Source organism: Beta vulgaris, chromosome 8 (genome assembly GCF_026745355.1).
Source record: "Beta vulgaris subsp. vulgaris cultivar EL10 chromosome 8, EL10.2, whole genome shotgun sequence".
Taxonomy (NCBI): domain Eukaryota; kingdom Viridiplantae; phylum Streptophyta; class Magnoliopsida; order Caryophyllales; family Amaranthaceae; genus Beta; species Beta vulgaris.
In genome coordinates, this window is record NC_079209.1 from 43,922,257 (window position 1) to 43,948,783 (window position 26,527).

General features: G+C 34.8%; 1 protein-coding gene across 1 annotated transcript in view; it reads left to right on the forward strand.

Annotated features, from left to right (window-relative positions):
• Positions 1-285: 285 nt before the first annotated feature.
• LOC104901544 (calcium-transporting ATPase 10, plasma membrane-type) overlaps positions 286-26,527 on the forward strand; it is a 56,005-nt gene continuing 29,763 nt past the window's right edge. The window contains exons 1-3 of the mRNA XM_010689130.4: positions 286-309; positions 443-604; positions 25,761-25,926. Coding sequence (XP_010687432.2) covers positions 579-604; positions 25,761-25,926 — 192 coding nt within the window. The 5' untranslated portion in view covers positions 286-309; positions 443-578. The remainder of the gene's footprint in view (positions 310-442; positions 605-25,760; positions 25,927-26,527) is intronic.

The window sequence follows — 26,527 nt, forward strand, 5'->3', positions numbered from 1 at the left end:
AAATCACAAGCTAAAACCATTACCAACTGAACCAAGTAGAAGTATTAAAATTAGTTGTTCTATTTTATACTTGGAAACTAAAAAGGTACTCTTGCTTGAAGATGGGTTGTGTACTTGTGTAGTTGCTAATCACCAAATACACTTAATTAAGGTGTTGTTGTCCACAGGTACCATAATAAGTTTGGGACATATATATATGCATCATTGCTTGTCCCTTTCCCCGGAAGTGATATTTGCTCTTTCTTGAAGCAACAAAATTTAAAGATAGAAAGTGTACTTAGCGTGAGAGGTCTAAACAAGCAAATTAAGGTACTTAACATAATTGATTACTCTTCTTTCACATGTATCTTCGAGGTCATATTTATAGTTAAAGTTATTAAGCTGTTTGCTTTAATAAGTGTGTTTATTATTTGTTGTCATCTTGACAAAACTGTGGCTTCAGATTCAAGTGAGAGCTAGCTTTTGACCTTTATTCCACCCTTCTACAAAGAGCTTCACATGTTAGTGGTTGGCTTGGCTGAAAAGTGAACAATCGGTGATTGAACATCTTATTTGCCAACTATAATCAAACCTTTTTGATGGCTTCCTTTTTTGGATTCTCAAGGCAAGACTTTCTTTCTCTATCTCCTAATTTTTGTGCTAGGCTTCCTACTTATATATACTTTGTGTTTAATACTCCCTCCGTTCCAATTTAGTTGCTACTACATTTGTTTTTTCACAGTTTACGAGATGCAACTTCAAACACCAATATCTTGAGTTACATGTATGAAAAAATTATATATTTGGAAAATACAAATTGGGACGAATCAAACAAGATCTAACATGACTATGTTTTTTCTTATGTATATGAAGTAAAAGATAATCAAAGTTATAACGTGAATAGTGCCTACGGTCAAAATGTAGCAACTAAATTGGGACGGAGGGAGTAATACTCATTTACAACAAAAAAAAAAAAAGTAAACATGTTTTAATACCGAAGACAATGAAATTAGTAAAAGATATTGTAGTCATTCTCATTAAGTGTGTGTTTGCTTGATATATGAAAATATGGAGTAGAAGTGGAATGAGTGAGTGGTCTATTAGCTATCACTTCTTAACAAGTTCTACGTCCATAAGATAGAGCAAGTTAAGTTATGTTAAATGCTTCTCGAGAAATGAAACTTCTCATGGAAAGATTTGCAGTTTGTAAGAAATGTTTTTTCTTGATCCTCAAGAGGGGCAAGGCAAAGAACACAATTTCCTATGAATATTTTACTTCCCATGTTTAACCAATCAACTATTAAGTATTTTCTCCATTCTTTTTTAATTGCAATGTTTTCCTTATTTGGAAGTTTTATATTATTAATTGCAATCAGCTGATAGTCGTTAGTTTTTAGTTGATTGTATTAGCTGATAACTAAATAGTTGATTGTATAATCTGATTTGACTAGTAGTTTATATAGAGGTGTTTGGTAAGTACTCCCTTCGTCTTTTTTTAATTACTAAATTTACTTTAGCACACATAGCAAGGAAACATGTGGAGACCATTGAAAAGTAGAGCAATAAAGCATAAATTAGTTTTCTTTTATGTGATGAAGACAAAAACAAGAGTATAAAGGTAAATAATATGTTGATACCACATACTAAAAGTAAAAATATTTGACAAATGTAGCTGATAGAGAATAATATTAGGATAATATTTTTCTCACTGTTTTAGGATATATTTTGTATGAGTAGTATCCTTATTATATAGTTTCGCTTCCTAACATGGTGAGGGTGATTATTTTGTAATCACTACATATTGATCAATGATAATACTCCAATGGTAGGGAGTTCACAGTATCTAACATGCATGATACCAAGAGCGTAGACTAGCGATCCAAATTTTGCACAGCAAAGAACACCTTCGGACCTCTCGTCCAAAGTCTCGACTTTTTTTTTCTTCACCTTTCCTTCGTGCCAAATTCAGCACAGCAAAGTTGGCCATTGGACCTCAAGTCCAAAGTCTCCAATTTTATATTCTAGTTTTCTACTTTACCTTTGCTTCGTGCCTTCTGTGATTATTCTACTGCCTTCCCACAATTTCTGCTCAACCTACTGCCATCATGACTGGCAGTCCTGACGGCGAACCCTCTACGCCCGACCCGCAGAATACTCTAACAACACCGCATGCCGCCTTTCATCCTGCATATGCTGTCAGTAACATAAAGAACGAGATTCCCATCATACTTGATCCTGAAAAATCTCAATATTCCAACTAGGTTGAACTCTTTGAAATCCATTGTCATACCTGCAACGTTTTGGACCATATTGATCCCAAAACCCCGCGCCCTGATATACCGATTGATTTATGGAATAGCCTCGATTCAATTGTGAAAAAGTGGATATATGGCACCATCTCCTCTGACTTACTTCAAACTATACTGTATCGCGACGCTACTGCCCAAGAAACATGGAATCAACTTCAAGCTATTTTCCAAGATAACAAACACAGAAGAGCCGTATATCTGGAGAATCAATTTAACGCCTTGCACCTGTCCAATTTCCCCGACATATCCGCATATTGTCAACAGTTAAAGCATCTCAAAGATCAATTAGCCAATGTTGATCAAATTGTTTATGAGTAAGAATTAGTTTTGCACATGGTATCTGGACTCATTCATACCGACTTTGATACTGTTGCATCTTTTGTATAACAAACTGGCCCTCTGCCATCTTTTGAAACGGCACATTCTAGATTATTGCTTGAGGAATCTCGCCCGGCACAAGAATCCCCCAACACGACTTAAACTTTCATCGCTTAAAACGATGCTTCCAACTCGCCGACCCAACAACCGGCCCACAATCAGACCCAGCAGCCCAGCCGTGGTGGCGACTGTGGAGGTCGGAACGGCGACCGTGGTCGGAGCCGAAATAACAGCAACATGAGTTGCGGTCGGCAGGGGTCGTGGATCCCACAACAAAATGCAACAACAGCAACAAAATTGGCCTGGTCAGCCTATGTATTTGGCCTCAGCCAAATCCCATCCTCGGGGATACTAGACACCTGTTGTAGCTCCACAGACTTGGGCCCAACCACCTTTCCCTTATCCCCAATAGCATGCGTGCCCACCTCCTGTTGGAGCTCAGCACACGTGGACAAGTGGCCACTCAGCAGGCCTACCACGCCTATCCGACATCCTATGACCCTTGGATGACTCATACTGAAATGTGCCAAGCTTTTTCCACAATGACCTTGCAACAACCTGATGAGGGCTGGTACATCGACTCTGGAGCTACATCCCACATGACTCATAACTCATGTACTCTCATGCCCTTGTTTAATTGACGCACTAATAATCATATTCTTGTTGGTAATAGACACCGCATTTTGATAACGCTATGGTCATACCATTCTTCACACAATTCCTCTTGCCCTTCGTGATGTTCTCTTAGCTCCACAAATAATTAAAAACCTAATTTCTATCCGAAAATTTACTTCTGATAATTTTGTCTCTATAGAATTTGATCCTTTTGTTTTTTTGTGAAGGATCTCAAAACGGGGTCTCTCATAACGAGATGCAATAGTTCGGGAGACCTTTATCTAGTCACTCACACCAATCCGTCTACTTACCTTGCCACTTCCCTCACTACTACAGTCTCCACATCCACATGGCACAATCGTCTAGGCCACCCTAGCGCCCAACCTTTAAGCTTTCTTAGGAGCAATACTTTTTTACAGTTCAATTAGGAGTACTCCTCCAATTTTTGTACTTCATGTCCTATAGGGAAACATGTTATACTTCCTTTTGTTAATTCATGTAGTACCACTTCATGTGCTTTTGATATTATTCATGTTGATTTATGGACATCCCCTATTCCTAGCATTGATAGTCATAAATATTATTTAGTTTTGCTTGATGATTTCACTCATTATTTGTGGATAATTCCCTTAAAATACAAATCTGAGGTTTTCCAATATTTCTGCGGTCAAAAAGTTGCATATTGCTGCGATTTTGGGCGCGCAGCAATTAAGGGTGCAGCAATAGGTAATAATAATATTGCTGCAGTTTCAAACCGCAGCAATATTTGAACATATTGCTGCGGTTCCTATCCAAAACCGCAGCAATATATTTATTTTTTATTGAAAACGTACAATATATTGCTGCAATTTTGGATAGAAACCGCAGCAATATTTGAACATATTGTTGCGGTTGTTGTCCAAAACCGCAGCAATAGGCCCTGTCAGGTAAAAAAAAAAAATTTTTTTTTTAATAGTTTGCAATCAAATTTGAAAGAGTAAAACTAAGCATGTAACCCATCCACTATCCACCAACTGAAGATAAAATGACATGAATCTGATTAATATATAAAAATGAAAAGAACTAATTACATACTTACATAAAGATCAAAAAGTAAAATGAAAAAGCAAAAAATAAAAAAAAACAGTTACAACAAAATGACTAATTGCAAAAAAATATAATAAAAACAATATTAAAAAAACTGAAAATAAAAAACCCTAAAACAAGAAAATCACAAACTGAAAAATGAAACTGTAATATCGCCAAGAACTCGAGCGATTCAAGGTCGGCGACCAACGAGGACGAACAGCTGGTAAACTCAAGCGAGGACGAACAACGATTGAACAGGACCAAAATCTTGCAAAATAAACGTAAACTTGAAAAATTAAAATCAGGTGGTAAAATTCAAAGCAAAAAGGACGCAATATTGAAAAAAACACAAGAAATTGAATGTCAAAATCAGAGAAAGACCTGATGAAAACAAGAATCCGTCGTCTCACCACATCAGGGAACAAGAATGTTGAAATCAGGGAACGACGAAGGCTTCAAGCGCGAGGAAGACGAAGGCTTCAAGAGGAACGACGAACGCTTCAACAGGAACAACGAAGGCTTCGCGAGAAACGACGAGCGCGAGCTTCGAAGGGTCAAGTCTTCGATCTGAACGACGACCGAACTTCGCGAGGAACGACAAGCGCGGACTTCGACTGGTGAGGATGAGGGAAATCTCGACGACTTCGTCTGGTGAGGATGAGGGAAATCTAGACGACTTCGTCTGGTGAGGGATGATTGAAGGACGACGAAGAACGAAAATGAGGGAGGAGAACGAGGATGAAGGAGAATGTGTGGTGAGAGAGGAAAAGAAAATGTGGTGAGACGGCGCATGATGAGGGAAGAGAAAGTGAACCGCGCCTTAGTTTTATTAAACTACCCTAATGACAATATTGCTGCGGTTTTCATAAGGAACCGCAGTAATATATTAAAATAATAATTTTTAAAATTATTTTAATATATTGTTGCGGTCCTACGTGGAAACCGCAGCAATATTTGCGGTTCAAAGCCCCACTTTATTTTAAAAAGTATCTGTTAGACAATATTGCTGCGGTTTTTGGCGGGAACCGCAACAATATTGTCAATTTCTATTTTTTATTTTCTTTTTGCGTGTTATATTGCTGCGTATAGGTAAAACCGCAGCAATATTACCGCAGCAAATAGCATTTATTCTACTAGTGCACCCTAGCGCCCAACCTTTAAGCTTTCTTAGGAGCAATACTTTTTTACAGTTCAATAAGGAGTACTCCTCCAATTTTTGTACTTCATGTCCTATAGGGAAACATGTTATACTTCCTTTTGTTAATTCAAGTAGTACCACTTCATGTGCTTTTGATATTATTCATGTTGATTTATGGACATCCCCTATTCCTAGCATTGATAGTCATAAATATTATTTAGTTTTGCTTGATGATTTCACTCATTATGTGTGGATAATTCCCTTAAAATACAAATCTGAGGTTTTCCAATATTTCTCAAATTTTCAACAATATGTCCTCACTCAATTCGAACGCCCCATTAAATCCTTCCAAAGTGATCATGGTCATGAGTTTGATAATGACCCGTTCAAATTATTTTGTGTTCAACAAGGTATAACTTTTCGTTTCTCATGTCCCTACACATCCTCTCAAAATGGCAAAGTTGAACGCATGATTCGCTCCATAAACAATATCATTCGCACTATTCTCCTCCATGCCTCAATTCCTCACAAGTATTGGGTGTGTGCTCTCGAAACTGCTACATATCTTCTTAATATGCTACCCACAAAAGCGCTCAAAAACACTACTCCAGCTCAATCTCTATTTTTTATAACGCCACCTTATGAGTTATGACCACCTTCGTGTCTTTGGTTGTCTTTGTTTCCCCTAAACTCACAGCTACAAATCCTAACAAGCTTTCTCCTCGTTCCACACATTGTGTCTTTTTAGGCTATCCCCGTAACCACAGAGGCTATCGGTGTCTTGATCTTGCCACAAACAAAATGATTATATCTCGCCACGTAATATTTAATGAACAACAATTTCCTTTAGCCCAAACACAAAATGTCTCCCCTACCTCATACGAGCCATCACCCCTCTTCAATTCTTTTTTTTACCGCACCAGCCCAGCGCCCCTCATAAATGTTGAATCCACGGCCAGCGCTCCCAGCTCTCTCCTTCTGCTGGGCCGCATCCTCCCTCACACACACCCCAGTGATTCATTCTGGTGCTCCAAGGTCTCACGCCACATCTCAGCCCACTCCAGTCCACTTGGACTTCAGCCCGTCTACTACTACACCCTACATGCCTCCTCCTAAACGAGGTTGTGCTCCTATCAAGCCCACTCGCCCACCCCCCCCCCCCCCCCCCCTCTTTGCCTAGAGTAACCCGTAGTCAGCATAGTATTGTCAAACCTAACCCTCGTTATGCCCTTACTGTGCCCGCTATTGTTCCTACACTATGTCGTTCTCCTCTTTCCAAGAATCACAAACAAGCCTTGACCGATCCCAATTGGAATACGGCCATGCAAGATGAATTTGGTGCTTTAATTAAAACAGGTTCTTGGGAACTAGTACCTAGGCCTTCGGGGGTGAATATTGTTAATTTATGCGGCTCTTCAAATAGAAATTGAAATCTAATGGTGACCTTGGAAGGCACAAAGCTCGACTTGTTTATGATGGCAGGTCGTGGGAAATTGGTGTGATTGTGATGAAACATTAAGTCATGTGGTCAAACCACAGACAATTCAAACTGTCTTAAGTTTAGCTAGGGCTAGAAAGTGGTATATTCATCAAATTGATGTTAAAAATGCCTTTTCTCCATGGTGATCTTCGTGAGACAGTTTATATGCATCAACCTCCAGGTTTTGTTGATTCGCGCACAACTCATTATGTTTGCCGTCTGCGCAAGGTTCTCTATGGACGAAAGCAGGCTCCTCGTGCGTGGTATCAGTGATAATTTGCTACTCATCTCTTACACATGGGATTTATTATCACTAAGAGCGATAACTCTCTATTTACTTTTTGTCGTAGCTCAAATACTGCATATTTACTTTTGTACGTTGATGATATTTGTTGGTTACTTCCTCTGATGATATGCGATAACGCCTCATAGCTCAGCTCAAAACTGAGTTCTCAATGTCTGATTTGGGACCCTTAAGTTATTTATTGTTGTCACCCGGGCACCATCCCATATGCTATTATCCCGGCATAAAAATGCACAGGAAATTCTAGAGCGCGCAGGCATGGCCAGTTGTAAATCTGTTGCTACTCCTGTAGACACTAAGTCTAAACTTAGTGCCGATGTTGGACCACAGTTTCATGATCCTACCTTATGTTGAAGTCTTGCAGGTGCTCTTCAGTACCTCACCTTTACTCGTCCTAATATTTCTTATGTTGTTCAGCAGGTTTTCTATTAGAAGTCGAATTCCATATTTTCGCTTTTAAAGGTGTTTTTTCTTATCAGTTGTTTTTTTTATAATAGTATGACGAAACCTTATAGGGGTTAGCCGGTTAGGCATGTGGAATCGGAATTATGAAGATTAAAGGGTGAATTGAGGAATGGGAAATCATTAAGTTAGTCTCAGTCCCTTGCTTGGTCGTTGTTGGGAATATACTAGGAATAATATAAACAAATAAGATGTTTGATATATTTGGCAAATAAGATGTTCCACATTAAAGATGTTCAATCACTGATTGTTCTAACTACCATGAACATAAATGTTTAGGGTTATAAGATGTTCCCTATTAAATATGTTCGATCATCGATTATATTAAAGTTAGGGTTTTTGTTAATTCTTATGACTTAAAGCATCCACTACTATGATATAAGATCAGCTCCTTCTCTCTATAACTTTTATTATAGTTAGCAAATAAGATGTTCATTATTTGTTCCTAATATATTCTCAATAAATTCGCAAACAGAAATAGATAATGAATATAAACAAATGTATTCCCAAACAAGAAAACCCTCATGTGATTCCACATTAAAGAATAAGAATAAGGATGACTAACATATATTTCCTCAGTTTCAAATAATTATAAGGTATTTCAGCTTAAAAAATTATTTCAAAATTAAGGCATTTTACAATATAAATAAAAAATTAAATGTAACTTCATACTACCAAAATAAGATTTTTAGGTTATTTTGTATCATCAATATAATATTTAAAGTCAATTCTTATTACCTATGAAAATCTAACTAAAACTAACTAAATTGTTAATATGTGTAAAAGTGATTTACATGCCTTATAATTTGAAACGGGCCAGGATCCTCACTCGACAATAGGCGTATTGTCTTATTATCCTAATGGGCTACTTGAAATACATATATACCAATTGGTTTTAAGATGGAACCTCACAAGACTATAGACACATATGTGGTTAGAGTATCCTCCGTTGAAGGTTTGTGTATGCGGCTCAGTGAAATTTTATTATGTTATTAGAGCGAAAGATCATTTCCCATAATCCTCTGAAAAGAGAGGTCTCGATGACATGAATATAATGCAAAAAACCTAACATTGAAAGTCTTGGAGAAGAAGTCCCAACAGGGATGTTGTGACCTTATCTCCAGATTGTAAGAAAAAGACGAGCACATATAAAAGGAGTGCTAAGAGGAAAACTTATATATGAAGGGGAGTGTTAATTCACATGTAAGTCCTAAATTTAATAATGAAGAGGATTACTAACATATATGCCTATTAGGCTACTTTATTCATTACTAATTCGTGAGGATGTAAGTCATTTGGTTATTTAAAAATTGAAAACTAAATCGGATTAATAATTTGGTTTGGTTTGAACTGAAAAAATTCATTTTTTTTTGGATTTTCGATTTGGTTCGGATTTCATTTTGAAAAAAAAAATACTACACCAACCCGAATTTTCATTTCCTATATACATGCGTGTCTGATATTTTAGAAACATAAAGGCTCATAAGTCAAACCATTATATCAGTCAGCCCAACTTTCTCTTCCACTTTAGTTCATCACCATGATGTAAAATTAGTTCATGGGATAGAAAAAAAAATTGATCTCCATCATGAACAACTAGCAAAATATGTTCTCATGTTGTGACCAACCAAGAAATGAGTGACACGGTGAACAAAAAATGATTATGTCATGAGAAAAGTGGGCCTACCAAGTGGTGGAAAATTGTATAACAAAATGTATTTGCCAAATTACAATGGTTTATATTTCAAAAACTACAAATCAAAAAAAATATGAATGGTCATTTTTCTAGATCTATAAAATGATATGCAATTTGCCATTTTTTTCAAACACTTTTTTAAAAACATTGAAGCAAAGTAGGAGAGAGAAAACAAATGACATTTTCTTATGTCATGGGTGTGATGATTTTGAAAATTTTGATCATGATCCATGACATTTTTTTTGAATGATGAAAGAGAAAGTTGCAGAGAGAATGAGATGAATTATTCATGCCTTCATAGTAGTGGATGCTCTAAGTCATAACAATTAACAAAAGGAAAAATGGATTATAATAATCCTACCTTTGGGTGGTTAGCACTTAGCTGAACTTAATCTCACTTTTGATTAATTTAGAACTAGTTATTAGGCCCGGGCTATACCCGGAGTAAGAAAAAATTTCATTTATTAATATAATACTTTATGATAATAACACTAAATACAACTTAGCCTAGTGGTTAAAACTTTAGTATATGTACTTGAGGTCTCGAGATCAAACCCTATACTATGCAATTTCTTAATTTTTTTTATTGTACATGGATTACATAAACTAAAACTCTCTAGGGAAAGCGCCACGTGGCATAGTTTCTTGTTTTCGCACGTCTTTTAATATATTTGTATAGATATCCTATCTTTGTGGGATAGCTTCTCAAAATAATCCAATTTTTTTTGGCTTGCATACAACTGAACCAAAATAGGTTGGTGATGACAAGTAAATAAAAAAACTGGATTATTTTGAGAAGCTACATTATAAGGTGGAATTAAACTTAGCGAACCGACGTAAGTTTGGATTTTAGAATTAATTTTTCCTTAACAAAACCCTAACCATAAATTGCCATCTCTTTGTTATCTGATCTGATCTCCGAGTCTCTGATAAGTACTTCAATGTTTTTGTTTTTATTTTTCATGATGTGGTATCTGCTCACACTTTTTATTTTTATAGGTTATTTGTCTTGAGTGAGAAATAACATGACTTGTGATAATGGGTGCTTGATGATCATCTTCATGTATAAATGTCAATTGTGTTATGCAATCTGCAATTGTTATATGAATAAATTATCTTAGGTGAGAAATAATTTGTTATCACACTTTAGTTATGTTTTTTTTACTTTTTGTTTGGTTGGGTTGAATTTTGGAACATAAAAAAATTTCGATTTGGTTTGGTTGGGTTGAATATTGGTTTGGATTTTAACCTAAAATATTAAAGCTAGATTTATTTTGCTTTAGTTTGGTTTCGTCCCAAAATTAAATCGAAATTCAAACTTACACTCCTACTGTTGGTTTTAGGTTAGAAACCCCTAAATTAATGTGCAGTTTGACTCTCCTATGGTGTAAGTTTGTGTTCATGCTCATTGAAGATTATCACCATCCCCACCTACGTGACAAAATTAATGAAAAAGATAATTTTTCATCAGCGTCTCAATCTCCCCACATTTTACTTCCAAGTATGTCAAACATGGAAATTTTTCACTAATTGGAAATATAATTGTTATTCCTACGTACCCACACATTTCCTCATAATAGATTCTTCGTCGAATCAACGAAGAAATTGGGCGAGGTGAGTAAGGGTGAGGATGATGGTACCTCCACACCCATACCTGCATAAAATTCTCATCCCCATCTCCGCCCCACCATCCATTGCAAGGAAAATTTCAGACCCATTCCTACCCCACCAAGTACATATATAGATCCATCCTCGCCCTATCACCCACATGGTATTACCAGCACCAATTTCGTACCCGCATTATACTCACTTCATCGTCATTCCACCACTCGCGTGGATACCTGCACCTATTTCGTACCCACATCATACCTACATATTTATCTTTTGCAAGATAAAATTATAAATAATATAAGTATATAAATAACATATTATTAATAAATATGTGTGGCGGGCGGAGGTGGGGTGGGGCAGGACGGGAGGGGATGGAGTGGGTCTATCTTAAATCCACAACCGCTCCACCACCCATTGCGGGTACGATTTTAATCCTCATCCCCGCCCCATCCTCGCCAAACCTAGAACCATTTTAGTCCCACTTCCGCGAGGATGGGGGGGGTCTCCTACTTAACCCGCCCCACTGCCATCCCTATACTAGACAACCTTCATATTAGTTGTGCGCTCATTTTTACTCTTTCACATATTTATTCTGTTTCTATAACCATTTTATTATCACCATGTATATTACGCATCTATGTGCATATAAAAATATATACATTTGAGACAAAGTCTTAGGCATCGTTTGGTTCACATGGGAAGTAATTTCCAATGTGAATTTATATTTCATGGGAAATTCTTTCCCTTGTTAATTTCCTAGGAATTAGACAAAATTGTTTGGTTGACACCATAGGAAATTGCATTTCCTAGGAAATTACTCACCAAGGGGGGGCTTGGTGAGTTATTTCCCATGTTTCATGGGAAGTTCTATTTCCCTTGGAATTTGTATTTCCTATGCTTTTCCCATTTCCCTCCAACCAAACACAACACCCATAATGTATTTCCTAGGAATTTGTATTTCCAAGGGAAATAGCTTCCAACCAAACAACACCTTATACTCCCTCTACTCTTTCTAGATACGCCATTTGCTTCTTTCTAGTCAGGGCATGCCTTTAAGCATTACTATATAGATTTCGTTACACATTAATATAAATGATAAAATCTTAATATTATGAGGGGGAGTTTGATTCAGGGGTGTTAAAAAAGAAAAAGGGTTTCCAAACTTGTGTTTCCTTACTTGATGTTTGATTGATGGTTTTTTCTATTCCCTTTACCTATATTTCAATTTAGAATTATCCATCTTCCCCTTAGATTGATTTACTCTAGGCCCCCAAGATTTTGAATTCCCCCAAATTCCTCTATAGCATAATTACAACTGACCACCACGCTACCACCCCACCATACCTCGAACACCAGGCTGACCCCACACCACACCCAAGCTACGACTCCTCCACGTTGACCTTTATTGACCGACGATAAATTACGTCTGATTAGTGGACGAACGCTAAATTTAGGATTTCAGACACTAGTTATCATCTGATAAAAGACGGACGGTATGTTGACTTACTGTCTGCGTAAAATGACGGACGCTAATGTATGTTAGACGCTAAAAAGGCGGATTCTTGTTGTGCATTATCGTTGATACCCTACCTCACCTGCTGAAACCACCGCCTTTACCAACAGAAACCTCACACTGTTATATAATATGAGCACTACAAGAGGGGGAGTGAATTATAGTGAGAGAATATGCTATGCTTTTTGCGAAATTAATAGATAGCTTGGGAACGCACAAAGGGAACACGAGAGATTTTAGCGAGGAAAAACTTCCTAGGCCCAATAGGAAGAAACAACCTCGACCACAAGGGATTTTAACTCAAACTTTGCACTATAATAGGCCAAACGACTTTGTTTACAAACCTATACTTTTCTCTCGAGCCACAACTTAAGTTTCTAAACTCAAGTTCCCCAATAACAGTTTCCACAACTGTTGTTCCTCTCGAACTTCACTCGAAGTTCCTTTCTCTTTCTCTTTCTCACGCTTCACTCAAAGCTTCTCACACTTACAAGAGTTCACTCAAACCCTTACCCAAAAATACAATTTGTAAGACAATGGAAGAGTAATAACTCGAATAAAGAAAGTATGAATTTTATTAGGAACGACACTGACTCTTAAGACAACTAAGAATATTAAGCTAAGTCAGACACACATTGGTGTGACTACTAAAAGTCAAACACCCATTGGTGTGACTACTAAAAGTCATACACAAAATAATCTAAGGTTTAGTCGCCTATTTATAGAGTACTTAGGCAAGACATAAACTATCCACTACTTAAATCCATTATCCCATGATGTTCATAACTTAATTAATTAGTTTTTATAAAATATTTCTTGAGAAATAATTATTCCACTCACCCCACTACTTAACTTAAACATGAGAAGCAGTAAAACATTATGTGATTTGTAAATGCTTGGGGAACAATTAATCTAACTAAATTAATTTAGACTTGGGAAGTAATTAATTAAGCCCACTAACCACTAACTACAAACGTGTAGCAGTAGTGTGTTTAGGCGTGATTTCTGGTTACTTTGGGAGTAATTAAAATTTTGATTTTAAATAGTTTTTAGGAAAATATATTTATCAATAAGTTAATTAAAACCGAAAATCATTTTTTAATTAAAAAGAAAATATTTTTATAACCGTAAATTATATTTGATTTTGAAAACAAAATCTTTTGGTTTAATTAAAATATAAAAGATAAGATTTAAAAAGGTTTGATATTATCCTAATTAAATCAAAAAATCATTTTGAATCTTTTCCTAACAAACTAATAACAAACTCCCTAAAATAGTGGATCTAGTCAAAACTAACCTAGGACTCCTAACTAACTAGTTGGGCGCACACATAATGTTAGGCGCACCACTTAGGAAATATTAGGGGTTCCTTTAGCTGTTTCTAAGTCTATTCCTTAACCTTGTTCCTAATTGTGCCAGTGTCTGTTCCTTTCATGGGAACATAACCAAGTTCCGTTTGAGAATTCAATACAAACTAAATTGAGCATTCACTCAACCTTAACGAGAAAATATTAAATACACCCTAATGTATTCTAATCTTCACTCCAAGCTTGATACTTCATCATTCAAATATCCTCACTTCGATCTTTGATTGATCTCCATTTTAATCTTTGATCAAGTATTCTATTTGCTCGAGAATGAATTAGCTAGCAACATCATAAATAAAATACAATATGTCTTTTGTGGTTAAGTCATCTTCAAAACTCAAGGGTCAACACACACCATCTCCGAAATAACCATCCCCAGCCCCTGAATCAACCAACAACACACCCAAAACCACCTGACCTACAACAGAGAGGAGACAGAGCTAGAAACTCAGGTGAAAAGCCACCGAATCTTCAACTGGTTGTCGGCAGGCACGGAAAAGAAAAGTTCGGCGATCTCGTGGTCGACACTAATGCCCAGCTGCTGGCGTAAGTGAGAGAAAATATGGGAAAGAGGGGGGAGGGGAGGAAGGAGAAGGGTTCAATTTTTGTAATCCTTTTTCTTGTCTAACCAAACATCTTGGTAAATTAGAGAATTTGGAGTTCCTTTCCTTTGTGAACTCTTACTTGATTCTTTTCTTTTTTTTCTCTCTTCCAACCAAACATCCCCTGAAAGTACAAATTACAACACTTCTAACTAGATCTCTCATGTTACTATGTTTCTATGTTTCTTTATTCATATGAAGCTATGGTTAAACTCGTCAAAAAAAAAAAAAAAAAAAAAGCTATGGTTAAAGCTTCTAAAGTTTAACTAAGGCTCCATTTGGTAGGGCGTAAAACGTTTTCCCAGAAAACTGATTTCTTCAACTTTCGGTTTTACATTGTTTGGTTGGCAAAAGAGTGTAAAACTATTTTCCCTTGGGGTAAAATTACTCTCCCAATGATGGAACACCATTTTTCTTTTAAAATGAAGGGAAAACTATTTTCCTTATCTCTCTTGTACACTCCTCTCACTACCTCCTTACTTTCCCTTTTATTTTACTTTCATTTCATCATTTTTCTTATATCGAACCAAACAACGGAAAACTAATTTAGGAATTGGGTTTTTCATTGTAAATTGTTTTTCATGAAAATCATTTTACACTGAAAATGTTTTACGCCCTATCAAACGGAGCCTTAATAAAACCAATGGAAAACTATTTTGAAGAACAAATGTTACTTATATATTCAGTGTAAGTAGGTTTAATTTAGAATTATGCTAACACTATAGTCCTTGTCCTTTATGTAAGTCACTTGTCCTTCCTCACCAAGCTCTTGCTTTCTCCATCTACAATCGATTTGATCACAATTATATTGAAACAAGTCGCTTGCCTCCCAAAAGAAATTCACAGTCACAACATATTCAAGTTTTATAGAGGTATTAAACAGTGATGTTGAGGTGATAGAGGCACCGCTAAACTTTCTTCTCTACCTTAAAATCTTGTACATAGTCTAGGATTCAATTCTCTCATAGATACACATTGAATGAAAAACTCCCTTATTCCTGAGCTCCAAGTTAAGTTTTTCGTTTAGATTATCTAATTAATTGGCAAGTAATAATGTCGATTATCCAATGGATGTAAACTAGCAGGAATACACGGAAGAACACCTGGATCTTTATGGTTCTTGCCTGCCTTATTTAGTCTTAAATTAGTTGATAGGAGTACATCATTACATGTGCAGAAACCATCGAAGTTCACGTTGCAAAACACAATGCAACCGACCAAACCGTCATTTAGTACAACTAATTCACATTTAATGACGGCATGTTCTCCCATGCTGTTTGCGTGTCGAGCCCGTATTATACGTAGATTCACTGAGGAATGTTAACGCATGTATGTATGACCGCTCTAAACTCTTTATTGAATTGCTAATCTTAATAGTATCCTCATTTGTTACAATTATTCTTCTTAAAGTTGCTCTGCCGACAAGGTTCTATGAGCAAATATAAGTATTTCTTTAAAAAAAAAATATTACGAAAGATAATTGATTCCAAAACCAATCTTGTTAGGTTACTAGCTTATGACAACAGTTCAGGAAATGAATACAAGGTTAAACAGTATAAGAGACAAGCCTAAAGATCCATTTTCACCACAAGTAGGGATGGAAATGGATGGGATTCGGGGCGGGTGGAGCATCACCCGCATCCATCCACTCCACCCGCATCCATCCATCCGTCACGCACCGGGTGAAACGGGTGGGTCGGGTGATAAACCGGTGAAACCATGTAGTATATTTTCTAATGAAATCTGTGATATGATATACATGATATAAAATATTTCTATCAAAAATATAAAAAGTAAGTAAGTTTACATGTAAAACTTAATAAATGGATGATGGGTTGGAGGTTAAACGGGTGATGGATCGGGTGACGGGTGAAAAAATTCTCACCCGCCACCCGCTTTCCATCCATTTAAATAGAATTTTTCATCCATTTAAAAAACCGGGATAAACGGATGATGGATGATCCATCACCCATTTCCATCCTTAACCACAAGTAATTGCCTAACATATTATTAAGACCATGATCCAAACCCTAAACATGCATGTCTGTAATTCGAAATGATATTCTATTAAGTTATCATATCTCTTTCTTATTTTATATAACTTATATGAAACACTTGTATTGTATATGACAATTTGAGGGTCTTTCTTATATAGGCCCTTATAAAGACTTGTTGTTTAATTCATTGCAATTATAAAATTTTGGAGCTCAACATAGTGTATAAATAGAAAAGGAAAAGGTGGATATAGTACTTGCTCAGGCAGATATAGTCAAGGTTCTATTTTTCTCGTGTTTATATTTGAAATCGCGTATCGTCATTTACACAAAAATCAAGATAGAGATCATCGAACTTTTAGGCTTTTATTATAATAATCATGGAATTATATGCTTTCAGGGATATATAATGTTTTTTGGTGAGAGGTATATAATCTTACTCCACTAATCAGTACTTTATTATTTAGAACGTTATGTATATTTATATAAATATAACATAAATGGAATCTCAATTCTTACCACGTATTGAGAAGATGATGTAGGGAAACCAACTTTATAAGAGAGATTGTTCAAAAAAAATTCCTTGTAGCTTTTTCCAATGGAAACACCTCACGAGGTATGACAACTCATTTTGGGTTGTTGTTTCCTCTGGAGCCAAGTGTCCTTGCACTATGAGTCATCAACTTTAATAATCTTAAAGTTAAGAAAATGCTAATAAAAGGAAGTATAGACATTAGATAGTTCTACACTTCTACTCATTAAGTACTCAACATCAAAGTATATTATAATACATATTAACCTAAGCTTGGCTGAAAATTGTGGCACATTCCAATTCCAAAATCGGGGAGTTTTGCTTTTCACTAGGGAAATTTTGATGGACGGGATTCTCTTCCCCTTCCTCTTCTAGTGTCTTGCATGCTAACTCAGATCGAATTGACTTGTAGCATATTATATCGAGTATTTGTCTTGGAATACATATTGTTTCTACAATATGGTTGTGAAATCTATTAGAGATACTTTAAGGGTGAGGTTGTTCCACATATTGGACTCCAAACTTTAGATTGTGCCACATTAACTTTTTACTAATTTTAATTGTACAGATTCACTTCAAACTCATTCCAATTTTATATTTTATTCCTTGGATTCTATAGAGATTATTTACTCTATAAAAAAGAATAAGACCCATAACATTTTTTACTGGTCAAAAAATATATCCGTTACATGGCAAGAGTCTTGAGAGCAGCCTTAAATATTAAAACCTAATTCAAGACTCTGTCCAAGACTTTACTCAAATATAGTTGAGTCTTGCTATAAGACTCCCCTCAAGACTCCCCTTAAGATTCCCACTATTCTCATCCCAAGGAACGAACATTTACCCAACCCCCCCCCCCCCAACACTCCCAAACAACCTTGCCTTTTAAGTTGGACCTCAAAAATAGCGAGAACTTGTGTAAATAGGAGCACTTCTCTTTTACTAACTAGCCAAAAAAAAGTACAGCATATACAAAGAGAGTTACAGAAATTGGAACTGGCTCAAGTGGTGAGCTTTTCCATCTTCTTTAACAATGTCTAGGGTTCAATTCCTACCCCAGACATTTGCTTGGGATTTAAGGGAGAGGGGGTTGGGGGTATCTGGCTTTTAATGTGTCTCTGTGTAAGGGTCTTGTGTGAGGGCAACCTAGAAGATTTTTTCTTACCAATTTTTTAAAAAAATACAAAGAGAGTTACAAAAGTGATGATATAGACAACATTAGATTTCTTATCTAGATTAATTAACCACCCTAAATGATTACCATTGTGATATACTCCTTCTGTTTTTTTTTATCCTTCTCACTTTCTTGTGCGTGTCTCCTATTGCACATATTCAAATTTAAATATCTTTCATTATATATTAGTAAAAATTATAATGATTAAATATTTATAAAGTATATTAATTGAGACCAATCAAACAAGACCCCACATGACTATTTTCATTTTTCTTATAAATTGAAAAAAAATTAAAAATATTATCTCCAAATATGAATAGTGTCAAGATTCGAAATGAAAAAGATAATAAAAAAACAGATTGAGTATCTCATATACTTTTATTTATTATACATCCATATTGAGAGGTGTTACCAAGCCAATTTATCTTTTCACGCACCACTCTTCTCTTACGCAAAAGACCTAGCTAAAAAGCTTCTTTTTCATGTCAACTTCTATCTTTACTACTTCATTCATCCCATAATATAGTGATTGTTTCTTTTTTACATAATCTTCAAGATATAACTTTGACCTTTAATATCTTCAATTCCGTATTAATAATAAAATAAAAAGTTGATATTATGAAAGTACATATATTGAGGCGGATATAACAAGATCCCACATGAGTAGTTTTATTTTATATATTAATGAAAATTAAATCAAAGGTTTTAAAGTTTGACCCACCAAAAATGAAGTAAGCACTATATTATGAGACGGAGGAAGTAAATATCATAACGATAACTCTCAATGACAATTAACTTACAAAAATGAGAATTTGTTGAAGCTATGATGTATAGCGCACACCACATGTGAGTGTCCCACATTGATTAAATAAGAGAGATGGGTTCACTTTATAATGCAAAGGGGTTACTCCCCTTATTGCTATATGGTTTTAAGGTGGAACCTCCTTTGTGTTGTGAAGTGGACTCTCTCTCCCTGTGATGGGTGCGGCCCAGGCCCATATTTAACATGGTATCAGAGCCAACGTGACAAAATGGTCACGGGTTCGAATCTCATCCACCCCTCATTTCTCAGCGGAATATTTAGCGCCAGGTATGAGGGAGACTTGTGTTGCATCCACACTTCAAGCCCAAAGGGCTCTTGCGTGGGGGGGCGTGATAGAGTATAAATCTAGTCCTGGGGCCTCAACCATCAGCTTAAGCTTTTGGTTGAGTTGGTCCCTTGACATGGTATCAGAGCCAGGCCCACGACTGGGACCGTTAATTACTCTGGGCCAATTGAAAAAGGGACCTCACATGTGAGGGGGAGTGTTGAAGCTATGATGTATAGCGCACACCACATGTGAGTGTCCCACATTGATTAAATAAGAGAGATGTGTTCACTTTATAATGCAAAGGGATTACTCCCCTTATTGCTATATGGTTTTAAGGTGGAACCTCCTTTGTGTTGTGAAGTGGACTCTCTCTCCCTGTGATGGGTGCGGCCCAGACCCATATTTAACAGAATTTTATGCAGTACTAACATACATTTTCAACTTTATAATACATAGATATTATGACAAAATCTTACATCACTAACTAAAAATGTCATGGAATTGTTTATACATACACATGATGATAGCAAGATAGTGCCATAATTTTTTTTCTATTACCTTAATTAGTTATAGATATTTTCAAGATTTTTCTTAGTATGTACATTAAAATTACTTATCACGAAAGTTGTCCTAGGTAAAATGTCTCACGTAAAAAGAAACTACCCATATAAAAATATGTTTAGTTAGTTGATACTTAAACAACAACTGAATACAAAAGTTTATTTATTCTAGTATGCAATTCGATAAAAATTAATACATAAAAGTTTTCACCAATTCACCCAACTTCATTATGATCTATAATAGTTCATTGCATAGTAAATTAATCTTTTGTCCTAAACTTTGTATTTTTATTCTCCTGAAGTTTTATTTATTGGATATTAAAAGTCAAATAATAACATGACACACTTATTAGATGGCGTGTGCTCCTAAAAATAGACTTGTGACCCGTGCCATGCACGAGTGAAAAAATAGTATGTAAAGAAAATACTCCCTTCGTTTCTTTTTAATTTACTCACTTCACTTTTAAGGAAAACTAAGAGCATTGCTAATAGTTGAACCTCCAGAGGTTTATGAGGAGAGAGAATATGAAAATATTTATAAAAAAAAAAGAGAAGAAAAGAGAGGAAAGAGAACCATAAACGGTTCTTCCTCATAAACCGTTTATGGAGTTTTTTCAAAAAGAAAAAGCGGGGAGGAGGAAGAGGGTTGACAGATTTGGGAAATGGGAGAGAACATGTGGCACGATGTCATTAGGTATTGGGATAGAATTAAAGGAGAGAGAAAATAAGATGGGGTATGAAAAATAGTAAGGTGCAGTGACCCCAAAAATAAATCTAACCATTAGGACTAAAAAAATGGGCTTTTAAGTAAGTTGGGCATAAACAACATGAAATGAGAGAGAAAGTAATAAAATAATTGATGACCCTCAAAAAGAGTTCAACCATTGACAATGCTCTGAGGACAATGTGCAAAGGTATGAGAGATAAAGGTGGAAAGAAAAATTGAAAAGTGAGAGAAAAACTAAAAATTGGGCTAAAATATTAAAAAGTAGGTGACATTGGTGGAAAAAAATAGGACAAAGTAGATGTAACATGTTATCAAAAATAGTAATGTATAGATTAAAAAAAACAGACCAAAAAGAAAGTGTGTAGATTAAAAAGAAATGCACGGTGTATATTTTTTGTTAAATAGATAATATAATTCTAAGTTTTAAAACAAAATAATTGTAGGGAGTAATTATGTAATAAAAAAATTAATTTGAAATATACAATAATTACAAATTATTTTCTGTAAAATTAGTAATACCAACTATAATTTCCATATTTGTTGAAGGTTTCTATTTGCTACAATTACATAAAAAAAATTATGGAAAGATAGTATATATATGCTAACTATTATCAAATATATTATATTTAGTTTCCTATATAAAAAAAAACACCACACTTGGCATTTAAAGGTGAGGTAGTATCCAACTTTTGTAGGTCGGGGGACCTAACGCCTACATTTCATTTCCTAGTATAAAATTGATTGAACTAAAGAAATAAAGAAACTGTTGCAATTGCTGGAAATAGTAGGCCTAGTTAAGGCATTAAAATAAAGGGAAAGTTCATAATCGTCATAGAATGAGTAGCGATTTACTACTAATACTATATTATTGTAGTACTTTTTTTTTTCATGAATAACTTAATATGTTATGCTTGACATCTTCTTTTTATTTGTCTTACTTCTACTCTTTTATTCGACTAGATTTTTCTTCACCAAATTACCTAAAGCTTATGCTTTTTTTAGTTCGAGTAGATTTTATGCTAGTTTACCTCTACTCTTCTTTCTCTTAGCTCCTTATAATATCTCTCTACCTTTGACTATTTTCCTCTAAAAAAGAATATGATAATCTATTTTATTATATCTTCTTAAACTCTTAAACCGAAAACAAAAATAAAGGTTTTTTGAGTTTTCTGATTAATCTATCAACTCATGTGCCTTATGTTCCCTATTTTCTTTTTAATTCTAAGCTTATTCATCTAATACACACTTATAACTTTCCCTTATCGCTAAAAAAAAAAAAGTTAACAAACTAAAATTCAAAAGGTTTATACAAAAGAAAAAGTGTATTTCAAAATGCAGTATTTGAAGAGTTGATATTACTTCCTATGATTAAAGCCCCGTGCTACAATGTAGCTAGCAAATTAGAAAAGAAAATCATTTCATCAAGATTGTGTTTAAGATTGCATTTTATTTCACATTACATTATTCATTTGGTTTAAACTCTAAATATCATGTGATATTCAGGCCATTTTGGAGTTATCAGTGCCCATAGGCAAAGTAAAAAAAGGAGTCCTAGCTAATAATCGATATAAAAAAAAATTCAATTTCTAGAGTACGTAATGAGTAAAAAAAATTATTATAAATGACACTTTTTGTTGCCTTAAACGTCAATATAATAAAAATTAACAAATTTCGTACAATTTTTAGTGAAATTACCTTAACATCTTGGTGTAATTTCTAGAATCTCTTTGAACAGTTGAGTTCTTGGAATATCAAACCAGTGAAAAAAAAAACTAAAGAACCAAATTTCCAAAGTAAAGGATGAGAAAAATAACATAAGAAAGATGGAAACTTTACGAGTATAAGATGTGAAGAACAATGGAAGGAGGAGTCTTTATAGATAAATTTGGAGCTTTGAACCTCCTTGGTATTTGAACATTTGAGAAGATCGTTTATAAGACAGATCATTGTCAAGTTGTTTGTAGATTTTCGCTAAAAGATTTGGAAATAGATTATAATTGGAGAATAAAATGGCAAATGAGTTTCAGAATTTAATTAGAAACTAAGTGGGAGAATTCAATAAGTATGGAAACTGCCAAAAAATGGGAAAGACATGGATTCAAGAAGGTTGTAGATTCAACACTATTTTCGATAGTCGGCAGTGTGGTGGTGTTTTTTTAATTTTTGTAAACTTTTCCTTTTCTCACTTTAGCCTTTATTAACTCGGGCTTTGTATATTGGGGCCTTGAGCACATGTTCCTCTTGCCCGTGTCCAAATACGGTCCTGATGATACATTACTTCTGCCTTTAACTTCATTGATCGAATGTTTACTAATTTATAAAAATTCATATCATCACTAGTAAAAGACCAAAAGTTCTTACTCTATGTGTTCTATCAATTGATACACTTTTTATATTCGTCCGTCTCATATTAAATGATCCATATTATAAAATGGCAAGATCCCACAAACTTTATAATATTGTTTCTCTCTCTTTATAGGGGACTCATCAATTCATATTTTTTTCAAAATAGATGTTATATGCTATCCACATACTCTATCTAGAAATATTCTTGTTATTGCTTCGACTCATATTCCTCAAAAAGTGGATCCCCCTCTAATAGCTCCAAATCAATTAATGACCAAATTTTTTTATTACAAGTGTAAAGATCAATGTTAGCATGTAAGATGTTGAATTTGTTTTGAAGTATATTTTGAGAATACCGATTTTAGTTTTATTAATTTTTTAGCAGTAGATAATTAAAGATATCAATTGTTAAAGTTGTGTATCGCAAGTATGTAAGTGAAAATAGAGCATATGTCTAAAAATGAAGGGAGCATACAAAAAAAAAAACAACTCTCTTAAATTACTCACCTGCCAACAAGTTAAGACTCTACAACCCACTAACTGTAATATAAAAATGATCTACTACCAATCATCGATAATAAAATAACAAGGAAAATAAAAGACATAAATTATATCAACTAATATGGGATGGAAGGAATATATATGGGATGGAAAAAATATATGTTATCTCTTTGTATGAATTGTGAAACCCAAATCTCAATTCAAATAATTTTCCTACCAATTTTAGAATTACAACATTTCATGCATTGTGTAGGTCATAACATTTCAACATTTCAATACCTATCATCTTTTTTTTTTAGAGTATGGAATACTCCCTCCGTTTCCTAAAGATCTTCCCTCTTTCCGTTTAAGGGTGTTTCCAAAAGATCTTCCCTCTTTTGCTTTATTCCTTATTTGGCAAAACAAATTTCCCTATTTACCCTCTTATGTCACTATCATATGGTCCACCATTACATTATTAATTCAATTTTACTCCATTTCTCTCTCCTACTTTAACCCCTTTTTATTTGTTTATTTATCTTAACCCTTTTCTCTCCCCTACTTTACTCACACCATGCCCCACACAACTTGATTTTCCTTGGTATCTGTAGGAATAGTAAGTGGGAAGATCTTTAGGAAATGGAGGGAGTAGTTGCTTACTTGAACTGCCATGGAACGAAAACCTATATACCATGCTATTGCCTTATAAGTATATACAAGTACCTCATAAATAAAAAATACGATCTAATACTCAACTCATAGTTAAGCAAAAATTAATATATGTTAAAAGTTAACAGAAAAAGTAACGAGTTAAATATAGAACAATAAAAAAACCTAAATAGTTACAAAATAATAGTCAAGAGATACTTCTATAAGCTAAAAGTCAAGTAGTCTAATCTAAATTGTTTTGTCAAACTGTCTGCACAAGGCTCGCCCTATAGTGAATAAAGTATTTGTAGGTGATATTGAATTATTGCTGTACTATTATTTATGGCTAGTATTTACAACTTGGCCTATTGATATAGATTGTAACTAGAGATGGCAACAGAGTGAATATTAGTCCGGACGTTAGTGAATCCAGATCTAGATTCGTATCTTTTATACATGAATCTAGATCTGATCCCGACCCACTTAATTCGAAAAGTCAAATCTATGTCTATCGGATCCGCAGATCCACAGATTTGGATCCACATTTTTTTAAAGTGAATAAACGCCTAAAAGAATTATGATTGGAAAAAAATTTATCAATAACTTAGCTCATTTTACATTTTTCAATACTATACATATGCTAACATATTTCACAATAAAAAAATGGATCCATGGGTCGGGTTTTGACCGAATTCAAATATCAAAATTAATATTCAGATCTGGGTTTGACCTGCCATAGCCTATACCTTGGGTCGATCGGCTCCAAATCCTATAAAATAGATCTGGATCCACGAATCTGAAGGGTATCCAAGATTTATTGGCGTTCCTTATCGTGACCTCCTAGATCTAAAAAATGAGAATCAGATCTAGACATGACTTGGCATATTTTAGGATGGCTCCAATTTTTATTAAACAGATTTGGATCCACGTATCTAGAGCATGTCCAAGATCCATTGTCATCCCTTATTGTGACCTTCCAGGTTCAATATTAGGAGTTTAATCCACACTACAAGTACTTTGGGAATCCACACTACAAGTACTTTGGGGGGAATCTCTTATTTTTTCATCCTCTCAAAAAATCAAACCCGCAAATTTGAAATTAAGTGACAAAATTTCGATCTAATTAGGCCCTTCATCTTACCTACTTTTTTTTTTTTTTAAAAAAAAAACTTTTGAGTGGAAATTTATTCCTGTCTCCTAGATTTCCTGTCGACATAGCTACGATAAAAACGGAAATAGAAAAAGGAAAATGCAAAGAAAGAGAGTGTGAAACTACGTAGAAACTTCCGAGAAACTTTGCTTGAGCACAGTGCATTGTGAATGCTAAGACGAAAAAAGAAAGCGAAATCGAAAGCGGAAAAAGAAGCAAAGAGTTTGATTCCAATTCCATTTTTTGTAGCTTCTCTTACATATTATATATAATACTTTCAGTAATTAGCATAACTTTTTTTTTTTTTTGGCTTGAGTGTTCAACAAGGGAATTTATTCTTTCACTATGTAACCTTTTTAGTTAACAAATCTATATCATATATTCTAATTACAAGTTTTCCATGTTTAAATTGCATAATTTTGCGCACAAAACTTGGGTAGAAGATAATTCAGAAGAAAAAAGAAAGAAAGAAAGAAAGAGTGGTTTTGAGTAATATGCAGTAAAGTAATATTAAGTGTCATCTCTCCTGCGAACAGTAAAACAATGGAAGACGAGTACAAAGGATCTCCATATCGACGTCGTTTTGATGTGGAAACTGGTGGTTCAGGTGACGGTTTAGATGATGAAGGCGGTGGTAGTTTCAGTCCATTTTATCTACATACTACTAAAAATGCTCCAATTGAACGCCTTAAACGGTGGAGGGTAAGTTTTCTTTTTCTCTCTCCTTTTTTTTTTTGGTAGAATTTTTGCTGAATTTTGTGTTTTTGGATCCTGTTCTATTGGGTTTACTTTTTTTTTTTTTTATATGATTTTTTTAAAGGGTTTTTCTGGGTGGTTGGTTGAAACTTTTGGGTAATGTGATTTTTTTATTCAGGTGATTTTTGTGGGTATAATTATGAAAGTTAGGGTGTTGTAAATCTGGATTATTGTATTGCTACTGCTTACTGTGAGTAATGAGTTGTGGTGAACTGCAATACTGTTCCTTTTGGTTTTTTGGAGTGCAATTGGTGAAATGCATTGTGATATTTTATGGTAAAGTACGGTTAGACTAGTCATTGATGGTTAAGTAGGGTTTTCTTTTGGGAGGGGGGGGGGAGAGGGTTTTTCCAGAAATATGTCGTGTTCTTTTATATATGTATATATTTTATTTATTTATTTATTCATTGATTTGTTATGGTTTTGGTTTATTTGGGACCGGATAGTTGTAGATAATGATTTTAGAATGGCAATATAAGTTGAGAATGCGAGTCTTCTTAAGGTAGTGGATGGTTCCCTCTTGGCTACCGATTTCCTTGCATTGGAT